Genomic DNA, 14,111 nt, shown 5'->3' with positions numbered 1-14,111 from the left:
AGAAGAAGAAGTTGTTGAAGAAGAGAAAACAAACTATCTTTTTTCATTATTCATACCAATCCAAGTTCCCACTCCCTCCCCTCCTCCCATTTCCTCCATATACCCTCCCACCCCACTCCCATCCACTCCTCAGAGAGGGTAAGGCACATTGCTTTGAGGAAGGTGCAGTGCCCTCCCTACTATATCTAGACTGAGCAAGGTATCACCCAAAGAGAATAGGTTCCCAAAAAGCCAGTTAATTCAGTAAGGATAAATCCTGGTGACACTGCCAGTGGCCCCTCAGTCTGCCCCAGCCATGCAACTGTCACCCACATTCAGAGGAACTAGTTTGGTCCTATGCTTGTTCCTTCCTAGTTTGGTTCCTATGCAACTCCTTCCCATGTTGGTCATTGTCATGGTTCACAGGTGTTGCAGCTGGGTAGGAGTGTTGAATAGTTTCCCTCCCTCCCTTAGCAGCTCACGTAGTACTTTCTAGTACCATAGAGGCTAGATCACAGGAAAGAGGCTTTCAGCTCGAATCCAGCTCAAATCAACCCAGTCTTATGTACCACACTCAACCACTGAGAGGCAACCAAGGGATACATCAACGATTTGTTCAAGAAGTCGCTTGAACTACCCTAACCAACCATTCAAAAAGAGGCTTTCTGTTTCTAGTACTGGAATTTTTGTTAGTTTGTGGTTCTTATGGTTCTTACTGTCAGCTCAAGGGGCTTTAAGTCACGCACACATGTGTATATACACATGCATATATGTATTGTGTACAATTTGAGGTAAATATAATTTCTCGAAACCTTATCAAACAACCATGGTTTACCTGTCATCCTTCCCTTCTTCTGTCTGTATTGACCTCTCTCCCTTTTTCCCTAGCTGGAGGCCTTCTTGTTTTTGTTTTCCACTTCATATCACCTGTCTCTTCTCAAGTCCACCCCAGTACACACACACACACACACACACACACACACACACACACACACACACACACACACCTATGGTTCATTTATATTTTACAGATTTCTGTGGCTACTCCATGCTCTTTATTCAATCTCAGGATTTGGAGTCAGGAACTGCAGATGAGAACAAGCAGCACTTGTCCTTCTAGATCTGTGTTACCTTGCTCAATATAATCTTTTCTAGATCTATTTACCTGCAAATTTCATTTTTCTTACAAGTATATTGTGTATATGTACCATATTTTCATTATCCATCAATCCACTAGAGCACATTTAGGTTGTTTCCATTCCCTAGCTACTAGGAGTAGGGTAGCAATGAACATTGCTGAGCAAGCACCTATGGAGTAGAAACAGAAGAATGGGAGAGACTCGTTGCAAGCTATAAATACAACAAATGATTAATATCCAGAAAACATGAAGAACTAAAATAACCAAGAGTCAAAAAATAACTTAGTTTAAAAATTGACTAGGGATCTAAATAGAGTTCTCAATAGAAGAAATAAATATGGCTAAGAAAAATCCCAAAAAGTGTTCAACACCCTTAGCAAATTAGGAAATACAAATAAAAACAACTGTGAAATTTCACCTCATTCCAGGCATGATGGCTACATCAACAAAACACCTGACAACAAAAGCTGGCAAGGTCGTGGAGAAAGAAGAACCCTGATTTTTAAGAACTCTGATTATGTAGCCCAGGATATCTTTGAACCCTCATCCTTGCCTTATCTTTCCAAGCGCTGGGATTACAGATATGTTTACAGAACTTTCAAACTCTTGTCCAAAGCAGCCCCCAACCTCTTTCCTTTAAATAAGCATACAATAATTATACAAAATACATACAGGTTTCATTGTGTCATCTTCAACTTATGCATAATACATACTTTGATCATATTCATCCCCCCGCACTTTCTCTTGTACACCCTCCCATTCTTTTAATTTGGTTTATTACTATAATACTGGCTCACAAACTAGTTCAATCCACTGAGCACTCACTGTGAGCTTTCCTGCCAAGTCATCAACTAGCAGAGAGGAAGTGAAGACATCCAACCTGTCTGCAGAAAGCCCACAGTGGTGAAAGACCTCTGTGTTAACAGAAATGAGTACGGAATTCTTGCTACTCCCTGGTACCCATCTTAAGGCAAAAAGCAGCAGCCCTCTGTGGTGGTATTTACCTGTAAGCCCAGCACTGAAGGAAGGCGGGACTGTGAACACAGCCCATGTGCACTTTGGGAAAGAAGTCAACAGGTCTTCTCCTACAACTCACCAGATCTTCTCTGACTTAGCTATTTCTGGCAGGAAAGAAAACTGAGTTGACAAATGGCTTCAGGGGTAAAGGGCTGCAGGAGGGGACCACTATTTGGTTTTCTGATAATCACAAAGAGTGAAGGGCAGGAGCCTGTGACACCTGGAAGGCAGTGACTCCAATCCATTTCAGGGACACAGGCTTTAGCCATCCATCTCCTGTTGGCATTTTTGTTATTTCCTCCCAAGGGATGCTTGCTTTTTCTTTGTAGGCTACATGGGAAGCTGGAGAAGCTGGAAAAGCAATTTTCTTTTCCTTCCCTTAACCATTTCCCCTAATCCTGAGACACAAGTCCTGCTTTGTCCTAGGTGGGGGTGGGGGAATAGGGATGAAGCGGGTCAACAGGGAAGGGGATGGTCAATCACTAAGGCAGCCCATCGGCCTCTAGTGAACTAAGGGAAGGTTGATTTTAACAATAAAATGGAAGGTGATAAACCTTTTTTAAAGGAATTATATTTTTCCTTTGACAGAGACGTAGGATTAAGTGTGGACAGTATTGAGCATTTTTACCTTCATGTTGCTCGACCTCCTCTAACACGGGGAGGTTATCTGCTGAGTGTGGTAACAGAAAATGGAGCACTTCGGTGTGGGCTTAGCTAGTCAGCTATTGTCTTCTAATAGTAAATGGCCAACAGAATAACAGCTTCTTCACTTCTACCAAACACAGTCTTAACTGATTGTCTTTCTTCCCCAGCATAATAATGTTGCTATAGTGCGTTGGCTAGCTTTTTCTGTCAATTTAACACAAGCTACACTTGGGAAGAGAGAGTCTCAACTGAGAAAATGCCACCATAAGATTTGCCTCTAGGCAAGTCCATAGTGCATTTTATTGATGAAATGACTGATCTGAGTGGACTCAACTCACTGGGATGGTGCTGCCCCCTAAGGGGGTTCTGGATGGTAAAAGAAAGCAAGCTGAACCAGCCACAGTGAGCAAGCCAGTAAGCAGCACTCTTCCACGGCCTCTGCTTCAGTTTCTGCCCTGATTTTTCTGGAAGAAGGACCACATGCTGCAAGAGACAACCCTTTTCTCCCCAAGTTGCTTCATAACAGCATTTAACTAAGACCAAAAAATTGGTACCAGGAGTGGGGTATTGCTGTGATGTGATTTTAGGGGAGCATGAAGGCATTTGAACTTTGGACTGGAAAAGTCATTGCATTCTCAGAGCTCAAGGGGCTCTTTCATGGGAGTTTGAGAGCAAGGTTAAGAGCAATGCAGATAATGAAGACTTGGTTCATGAAATTCCAGAGGGAAGTTTGAGGATCCTTAAAGACTATACCTGAGTTCTCCGGTATTTTGAAGAATCCGTGATTCTCATCAGCTGAGAGGGAAGAATCAGCTGTGACCAATGAGAGAACAGAACTATTCAAATGAAACCTTTGATTTACTGGGACAATTGATATTTAGTTGGAACTGAAGAAAACACTGTGATTAAGAAGAGACTAACACCACTGAGGCCAAATCTTTTTGGAATGTTCCTCAGAATCAGCACATAAAAGCTCTCTTCTGGAGGCAGCCAAGGTTGTACCTCGTGCTGGCAGTCAACCTTGGCAATGTCTAAGAGCTCCCTAGGTGGTACTGGTTTTGAAGGCATGAGGGAGTCATGGGAAGCAGCTGAAGTTTGGCACCAGGAGAGGCCAGGAAAGGCCAATGGTGAATGTGGAGCCTCAACTGGAGCAGAAGCACCAGAATTGAAGAGGTCATAGAAGCTGAGGCGTGGCACAATGTGGCAGGGTTAGAGTCCCTGAAGAAAGACCATGAGAGGCTACTGGTGAAGGTGCAACAGTTGCAGTGAAGACCCCAGCGTTGTGGAGATGGCATACCATGGACAGCAGGGGTCAGAGTGGAGCCAGCCTGAGCCTAGGAGAGAAGCTGTGGAGGCAGAGGATAGAGCTGAAGAAGTGTGCTAGGCCCTTGGGAGTACAGACGACGGTGGTTGGGTGCCACAAGTCTGACCCCAAGTTTTACACTGGTGAACTTTGGTTTTGCTTTGATTTGTGACTGTGCTATGGTTCTTTCCTTTGGGATAAAGAAATTATGTAAATTAATCTTTAGTTTACAGAAACTTGCAGTTAAGACATTTTGGATTTTTACAAAAACTTTGAATATCTTAGATTTTAGAGAGATGTTAGGCTTTCTGAATACTCAAATATTTTAAAGAAACAACTTTTAAAGTGTTTGAATTTTTAAAGACTGGACATTTAAAATGATGTACTGTTTTCTATTGTTATATTACTATGACATCTTGGGGACAAATGAGAAAGGAAAGGTTTAGGTGAATATTGATGGTTGTGTGTCAAGTTGACAAGGTGTCAGCTGTCCTGGCTGGATTTTTGTCAACTTAACACAAAGTAGAGTCATTTGAGAAGAGAATCTCTACTGAGAAAATACCTCTATAAGATTTGCCTGAAGGTAAGCCTGAAGTGCACTTTCCTGATACTGAGTTGAGTGGCCCCCTCTTACTGGGGGCAGTGCTACTCTGGACAGGTGATCCTGGATGGTCTAAGAAAGCAGGCTGATATAATTGTATATCCTTTGGGCATATGCCTAGGAGTGGTATTGCTGGATCTTGAAGTAGATTGATTCCCAGTTTTCTTAGAAACCACCACACTGATTTCCAAAGTGGTTGTACATGTTTGTACTCCCACCAGCAGTGGTGGGTGTTCACCTTACTCCACATACTCTCCTCCGTAACATTTGCTCAACTATGTTCACAGCAGCATTATTTGTAATAGCCAGAACCAGAAAACAGCCTAGATGCCCCTCAACAGAAGAATGGATAAAGAAAATGTGGTATATTTACACAATGGAGTGCCACTCAATGGTAAACAAACAAAAGAAGACAAAACAAAAACAAAACAAACAAACAAAAACTGACATCTTGAAATTTGCAGGCAAATGGACCAAACTAGAAAAAATCATCCTGAGTGAGGTAACCCAGATCTAGAGAGACAAACATGGTATATACTCACTCATAAGTGGATTATTAGATGTAAAGCAAAGAATAACCAGGCTACAATCCACAACCCCAGAGAAGCTAGGTAAAAGGGGGACCCTAAGAGGAACACACATGGAGGGCCCCAGGAAGTAACACAGTTAAGATCTCCTGGGTAAATTGGGAGGGGGTAAAGGGGAGGGAATGGAGGATGGGAACATCAGGGATCAAGAAGACCCAGCTGGGGGAGGGATGAGATGGGGGAGAACAATGAAAGAGATATCTCATTAGAGAGAGTCATTATGGGATTAGGGAGAAACCAGGTACTAGGGAAATTCCCAGGAATCCACAAGGATGACCCCAGCTAAGACTCCTAGCAATAGTGGAGAGGGTGCATGAACTGGCACCCTTGTAATCAGTTTGGCCACTACCCTAATTGTCATGATAGAACCTCTATCCAGTAACTGATGGAAGCAGATGCAGAGATCCACAGCCAAGCACTGGGCTGAGCGCCTGGAGTTCAGCTGAAGAGAGGAGGGATCATATAAGCAAGGGATGTCAAGATCATGCTGGGTAAACCACAGAGACAGTTGACCCAAGCTAAGAAGAGCTCATGGACCCTGGACTGACAGCTAGGGAACCTACATGGGGCCGAACTCTATAGGCCCTCTGAATATGGGTGACAGTTATATGGCTTGATCTGTTGGGGGAGGGGAGCTTTGGCAGTGGTACCAGGACTTATCCTCGGTGCATGAACTTGTTTTTGGAGCCCATTCCCTAGGGTGGGATACCTTGCTCAGCCTTGATACATGGGGGATGTGCTTGGTCTTGCCTCAAGTTGGTATGCCAGTCTGAGAAGTAGATGGGGGGGTCGAATAGGGGAGGTGTGGGAGGGTGGGAGAAAGGTAGGGGAGAGGGAAGTGTGGTTGGCAAGTAAAATGAAAAAATAATTTTAATTAAAAATATTTCAATAGCCATAAAATATAGACAAATAAAGTAATATCATATGCTAATGCATTATATCAAACAAATCAGGTAGCTTTTTCTTCCCCAAGACTCCCTGCTTGAGCCTGCCCTGTTCTGATGCACCACGGTGGAAATAATCAACTATAGCTGACCAGTGCATCACTCAATCCCCACAGGAGAGCTTGGTTGTGAAACAGATGTGAATTAACACAGAGATCCACAGTGGACAATGCACAGAGAGTGGGAAAGTTTGGAGCACTTGGTCCTGAATGGGATGTCTCCATCCAAACCCTCCTTGGAGGCTCAGAGATGCATGCAGGAGAGGAGGCGGAAGGACCGTAAGAGCTCTCAGAGGTGGTGGGTGACTCCAAGGAAACAGTGTATGTTCATCACAGTAACAAACATTGACTTGGGTTAGTAAAAACCCAGTTCTTGGTGCTATCTAGAACTCAGCCAGTATTTGCCCAGGAAGAAAAGGGAAGACTGGCATATTCCATAAGGTAAGGGTGTGTTTATGTCTGAGTATGTGTTTACTTTCACATTACAACAATAGGGAGTTCGACAAGAAAAAAATTCTTGAAAAAAAAAAAAGCAAAGTTTCCAGCTTCCATCATAACTTACTCATATGTGATATTTGGGGAAACACAATTGAGAAGGTTTTCCTTAAAACTAAAACATGTGTTATCTGAGGGAAATTCTCACTAATGTCTCTTCCTTCCTGTCAAAGCCTTTCAACAAATCCAACAAGAGTCTTCTTTTTGCTGGGGAAGAACTGGAGGTTCTATCTGCATGAGCCAGCCCTTCCTTATTCAGTTCCATCATTCTGAGTTCTATTTCTGTTACAAATAACGCCTTGAAATTCATGTGGAAACCAACAGCAGACCGAACAAATCCTGGTCACCCTTACTAATAAAGATCAACATGGGAAAGCTAAATAGTCTCTCCTGTTTAATTTCTCAGTAAACAAGCAGAGGTTCTTCAGGGCTCTGAAACAGTCCTGCAGTATCACCCAGCCTAGCCTGGCACTCAAACTCCCTCAGCCTCCAGCTTCCAGGATTATAGATGATCGTTATCATGCCCTGTTCTAGACATGGGAGCTTGGTACTCTACAGTACTGTATGGAGCATGCCAACAGGCCAACAGGGTGAGGTGATATTCAGGGTATGATTAATGACATTAGCACTAAAGAGAAGCCAGTTAGTCGTAAGTGCACAGATGGCACAGTGCCCCTGCCTAGTCTCTCCAGAACACTTCCTTTGGCTTCATGAGTTTGATATAAACAACCTTGAGAATGCCCTACCTCCTTTCTCTTTCTTTAACATAAGTTCTTCTGTATCACCCGGACTTTGCTCCCCAAGTGCTGAATGCTGCTAAGATTGCAGGCCTACACCATCAACCTGGCACACTATGCATTTAAAAGTAAACCAAGCAGACTTAATTACTATCGATAGACAAGTGGGCTAATTAATGTGCAGAGTGTTTACATATCCCAATCACATGAAGAAGTTTAATTTTAAATATCCTCTTTGAAAACTTTACCCACTATAGATTTATGCTATACAACAAAATTTTAACACTACTAATTTTACAAGACTTTAGATGATGTTTTGCTGCCTCAAGTCTCTTCTCTTCTCATGTAATAGACTGCAACTCTGCAAAACTTTGCTGGCCTGTATCAAAATGACCCACTTGGGCACCAAGAATGTTCTGCAGAGTAGACATTTCTGAGTTTAATTCCTTGATTCTAAATGTTACAAGAGAACAACTGGCTGCCAATTGTCCTCTGACCTTCACCCATGGTGCGCTCGCGCACACACACACACACACACACACACACACACACACACACACACTCATAAATATAAAAACAAAATAATTATAAAATGAAAATAATTTTAAAGAGCGATTCAAACATACCAGAGAGGCCTTCATAAGAGAAAGGGCTAAGGCTTTTAACTAGGAAGGCTCACCAGGATCCCTAGACCCTGCACACAGAACCATATGCTAAAATAACCAAGCCACTGGAAAGAATGTAGCAAAAGATACGGATTAATTTTAGTTATAAGAGCTAGTGGGACAAGCCTAAGATACTGGCTGAGCTTTCAAAATTATTAAGTCTGTATGTTATAATGGGAAGCCGACAGTCCCAATAAAAAAGGTCAACTACATATACTTGTGATTGTTGCTATGCAGAAAAGGAACACTGCTCAACATTCAGCATTCACAGAAAAGTTTCTAATTATCAAACTAATCTAGCACTTTACCAGTGAGCAGGTGGCTTGGCAAAATGCCACCAAAACCCACTACTTGATATTTCTCAATTTCAGAGTTCATTTCTTTACCTCTCCAATGAGTGTTTTTTAGTGGATTTAAATCTGCTATCAATTTCCAATGGAAAACTCCAGGCTACCATGGTGAAAGAAATGTGTAGTCACATACTGTTCTGGCAAAAAGCACTTAGGAAGCCAGCATAGAGAGCAAAAGCCCATCCCAAAGGACTTGAGAAGAAACTGGTATACAAAATCTGATGCATATTTCTTAGATAACAAATTTCATGCGAACGAGGCTCTGTGAAAACAAGAATTCTGGAGACAAACATCTTTGAGAAATGCTTTCAGTATACATATTTATTATATCAGATTTATGGCTCTAAGTAGTCAAGAATAAATGATTTGCCTTTGATGCAGTGTTTCCAAACCTCTCTGACCACAAATCCTTTGGTGGTAGAATGTTTACTGATAATCCAAGAAACTCAGTCTCTGAAGAACATATTTTATAACTGTCACTTACAATAGTTGTCCAGGATCTTCAGCTAAATTATTAGTAATATAGAGCGGTGGTTCTCAGCCTTCGAGTTATGACCTGTTTCACAGGGTCATATATCAGATATCCTTCATATCTGATGTTTACTTTGCAAAATTACAGTTATGAAGTATCAGTGAAAATAGTTTTATGGTTAGGGTCACCACAACATGAGGAACTGTATTAAAGGGTTTCAGCATTAGGAAGGTTGAGAACCACTGCTCTATAGTAAACCAAGTTCAATCAGAGTCAATCTTCTACCTAAACTTACACAAACTAAAGTAATTCCATTTATAGTGCCTGATGTGGTGATTTCAACTACTTGGGAGGCCATAGTGGGAGGACCAAAAGGTAATGGCTAGCCTGAACACTGAACACTGTCTCACCAAAAAATTAAGGAGACTAATTAGGAAGAAAAGGGGTTTAGCAATAGAATAGGATAAGCGAGGGTAACTGAGATGGAGTGAATATGATTCAAATATATTATTTACAAGTACAAAAACGTCATAATGAAATCTATTATGTATAGTTAACATATGCTAATAGAAACATGAGATAACTAATAATGAGAAGTAGAAAAAATAGGTCTATTTGATGTGGCCACGTTGGAAAAAGGAGTAAAAAAACGAGGCCCAGAAACTCCCAAAACCATTTTGGGATCCTGACAGGTGTTTAGGTTTAACTAGAGGAAGTGAGGTGTGTATAACTGGGTCTAGTCAAGATCTGGTCCACTCATCACTGAGCTATCACTGAGCTGGGTTCTGGTCTGTTAAACAGTTTAAAATCTTTCCCTGGGAGACAAATTTCTTCTCTGGGAAGTACCAGGTTCTAGCCTTTCTCCTCCCCCAGCATGAGAGTTTGGGGAAGTTTTTTAATCCCGTGGAGTCTCTTGTTTCAATAGTTTGACTTTGAAAGGGAGGTGTTAAGTGTCTCTTTAGAATGCCTCCTCTCCTGCACCCCCACCAAGCTACTTCTAGGAATTCTAGATGCAGCCCACCTTGTACAGTGTGAATTAAATTCCACTTAGTGCTGTGTCCAGGACCCATTTTCACGACATTCCTTTCCTAATCCCAAACAATGTCATATACTATATATACAGAAAATGGTATTTAAACTGTTTTAAATACATAAGGCTTTTCGTGACAATGAGACATGTCTGCTCCTGGTAGCATCAACCTACTTCATAAAAGGATAATAGGCATTGAAGAACCTTTGATTCAAGTTTACTTACTTCCTTTGTGGCAAAAGCTAGTCATTTGGACAAGAAATTGCCCTTACCTTGACTGCTGACTGTATGCTATCCAAACTGGAAAAGCAGGACACAAAAGAAAACTGCCCAATTGCCAAGATAAGGTGGGATAGTCTTTCAAAATTCCTGCTTCACAGAAACGTCTCTCAGATATTCTAGGCCTCTATACCAAAGATAGATGACCCAACCTTACAGAAGAACCTTGGGTAATTGTCCAGGAAGCCAGATGTGTTTCTGTCATTTCTTATTGTCTTGAAAGTTGCCTATTTACTCAGGTAATATTATATCCTCTCGGGTCTTCGAAGGGATTGAAGACTAGATAGTTAAAGTTGTGAAATTTTCCTTGCTACCAAATTCAGAAAAAAAAAAACTTATATAAGAGATGCAAAATTTATAAGGTGGAAAAACATAAAAGCATAAAAAGTTGTTTGTCTAAAAAGATGTCTTACAGTCTAAGAAGATATTTTAGGATGATAATACAAGTTATGGTAGAAAATGGTTTAGGTATAAAAATTTTATATTCAACAAGATATGTTAGATAATCTGGTCTACAGAGAAAGTTCCAGGACTGGCTCCATATACAGGTGAGAAACTGTCTCAAAAAAACAAAATAAAACAAACAATAGAGTATTTTCTCTAAATATGCCAAATACAAATGGACTGGACATGTGAATAAAATTCTTACCTGATAATGGTTGTTGTATATAGCTTTACTGTGTTAAGAGTTAAAACCTTTCCCTTTTATTTAGACAAAAAGGGGGAAATGTTGTGGAATAATCTTTTTGTACACTGTGAAGCTGCATCACCCTGACTGGTTTAACAAAAATCTGAACAGCCAATAGCTAGGCAGAATTTCCAGGCACAGAAGATACTCAGAAGAAGAAGGGTGGAGATGCCAGGACACAAAGCAAGCAGCATGGGCATTACAGCGTAAAGGTAACATAGCCACATAAAAAACAAAAAACAAAAAACATAGATTGGAAGAAATAGGTTAATTTAAGCTATAAGAGCTAGTTAGAAACAAGCCTTGGCTATTGGCCAAGCTTTCAGAATTAATAAATCTCTGTTTCACGATTTGGGAGTTGGCTGACAGGACAGAGAAAGGCACATAACAGTATACCTTTTATTGAACTAGTTACTATGCAAGATGTCTCTCCTTAAGGAGATCACAAAACCATGGCATTCAAAAACCTGGGGCTTAACTCTTCAAAGGGAAGCTAGTTTACTTTCAGCAAGCTTGAGGATGTGCTTCTACATGCAGTCCATCAGTCTCAGCTTCTATTGGCATTGTGTAGAGCATCCATGATGGTTTTATTGTACTCTGCAATCTGCTTCATCACATTTTTAATAACTGGCTGGTAATCACTCTCTTGACTCTTGGTTGCTATGACTAATTACACAGTTAAGGAGGAACAATGTCAGTAAAAAACAGTAGTCTGTGACTCAGAAAGGAACTGAAGCAGACTGGATATTTATCACAGTGAATGTAGACAGTACATAAAAAGTACAACTATAATAATTTTAAGATATAATCTTATTTTAACAAAGCATAAGTTGAAACAAACAGGCCAAATAAAACTTGTTTCAAAAAACTTAACTTGCAATATAAACACTCCTGATTCTTTAATGTCAGGTTGCTCAATCTAATTCTACTCTCAGAACAATCGAGCATTTGGAAAAACTATTCTCTGTAATGTCACGCAGAATTTCAGGCAAGTCTCTTAGACTTCACTGTTTCAGAGTCATATAGATTTATGTTGCATAAAGCTGGAATGCTGGACTTTTAAGCACCCCATGAATACCAAAGTCTGCCTTTCAAAACCGAGCTGTTTGAAATAGTATGACTAGAGTTTCTAGAATATTCTAACTAGAAATAAGCTGAGGTGCTTGCTGCCCCTGAGGTAAGTTCAGTAACACTCTAAAAGAGTGCCTATGGTACCACTGAGTAGGATTTTGTTCTGAGGACAGATGTCCTTGAATAAGTCAAAGGGAAGAGGAAACAAATTCTGGAGAGACTGTTTCGTGATGTCACAATGTCTACCCTTAGCAACTGCTGCCTGCCCCTTAGATAGAACATGAAAGATAAGATATAAATATCATCTTGGTAGAAGTATAATAAAGTTGAATCAACTATAACACGAATGAACTCAGAGGTCAAATTTCTTATGATCCTAACTGGTTACCACCCTTTGCCGTTCAGACAGCCAAGTTTTAGCATTATAAACAACTAACACCTATAACTATATCAAACTCTATGAGTACAAACTGTTTTAGATATGATAAAAATTAAGGCTTAAGCAGATCAAGAGAACTGTCTAAAAAGACCGTAGTTTAGCTGGGCGGTGGTGGCCTTTAATCGGGAGGCAGAGGCAGGCGGATCTCTGTGAGTTTGAGGCCAGCCTGGTCTACAAGAGCTAGTTCCAGGACAGGAATCAAAAGCTATAGAGAAACCCTGTCTAGAAAATCCAAAAAAAAAAAAAAAAAAAGACCGTAGCTTATCAATGATAGAATCAAACATTCAGAATTTGATCATCTGACTCTATAACCACTACCCTATAGAATGACTTCATATGGTGGGTAATTTCCAAAATCAGTTTTCTCATAGACACTGTGACTAAACAACCTCTAGCGACTACAGAGCAGAAAGGGATGCTAGTCTTTACAACCCCATATAATTAGTTCAGAGTTCTGTACATATCAAGTATTTGTAAGGACATATTAAGCCAGTTTAAAGGATACACTCTTTCATCACGAAATTATTTTGTTCAAGGTGCTGCCACTTCCTCTCCAAATTTGTAAGCTAGAAACACAAAAAAAATGAATGTTAACTGATTCTCATATTTAAAATTATTGCACATTCCTTTGAGACGGTATGAAAAAATAACACACAATTTTAAACCATATCAACTCCTTGCATTCTATCAAATAAAGTGAGAGTTGCCAGAGACGAAACTTCAGTTAGATTAGATCATACAACAGCTATATTTAGGACAAAACTAAATTCTACAAAAGGTTTTACATCATTTATTTTAACTAAAAATAGTAAAAATGTCTATCATGCCAATAAGCACAAGATAGTTTATAACTTTTTGTAAAATAACTTAAGAAAGAAAAACGTGACACAATGGGAATCTCTCCCTTAATCCTGGAAGCCTAAGGCCACAAAGGTAATATATATTCTAATATTGTCAAAGGTTCAGTCATATAGGAAAAACTTCCTTATTTCCAGAGCTAAGCTTCCTGTCTCATTTCACAGGCTACGATAAGGGCAGAGCTGCAGTGTGAAGATTGTAAGAGTCTGTGAAAAGCTGGCCCTGCTACAATAATTCCTGCATCAACAGGAAACGAATGTGGATATTACATTGATGGTTGCTTCCTCAGAAGACAATTTCACTGTTACAGAATTAAATTGTTTTTCTGATTTAATTAACCTTGTAACTCTGGGTTATGGTTTTTCTTTTTTGGGATACACACAGTTTTCCCTAAGCAAAGGACTGTCTGAAAAATAAAACACTAAAATAATATTCTCCATAGACATCTCAAAGAAGTAATAGACATTTAAAAGAATATGGTAAGTGAAGAAGCAAGAAAAATGTTTCTTCTAACTCTCACATAAAGATTATTTTCAGGGTGCTCCTATCTATCCTATTGTTTCCTCTGGAGAGATAAATTTGGATATCAGAATGAAATCATGGCTAACTGTGTAAAATATGTGGCCCCTGAGCTAGAACTTATTAAATCAAATCTATCTGTCATAAATAAGACCTTGAAGTTAGGATGACCCTTAGGGAAGCAGTCAGCACATTTTGGCAATAAATCTTTAATAATCTTTTGCAAAGTCAAGTACCAGACATGTTCCTTTTTGTTCTCATACGGCAGCAGACCTTTTAAGTGCTATACAACTG

General features: G+C 40.1%; 1 protein-coding gene across 1 annotated transcript in view; it reads right to left on the bottom strand.

Annotated features, from left to right (window-relative positions):
- Positions 1 to 11,315: 11,315 nt before the first annotated feature.
- Ift74 (intraflagellar transport 74) overlaps positions 11,316 to 14,111 on the bottom strand; it is a 76,389-nt gene continuing 73,593 nt past the window's right edge. The window contains exons 19-20 of the mRNA XM_005352759.3: positions 12,946 to 13,006; positions 11,316 to 11,596 (exon numbers count right to left, since the gene is read on the bottom strand). Of these exons, the coding sequence (XP_005352816.1) occupies positions 11,478 to 11,596; positions 12,946 to 13,006 (180 nt within the window). The 3' untranslated portion in view covers positions 11,316 to 11,477. The remainder of the gene's footprint in view (positions 11,597 to 12,945; positions 13,007 to 14,111) is intronic.

Source organism: Microtus ochrogaster, chromosome 10 (genome assembly GCF_000317375.1).
Source record: "Microtus ochrogaster isolate Prairie Vole_2 chromosome 10, MicOch1.0, whole genome shotgun sequence".
Lineage (NCBI taxonomy): Eukaryota > Metazoa > Chordata > Mammalia > Rodentia > Cricetidae > Microtus > Microtus ochrogaster.
This window is presented reverse-complemented; position numbering and strand designations above follow the sequence as displayed.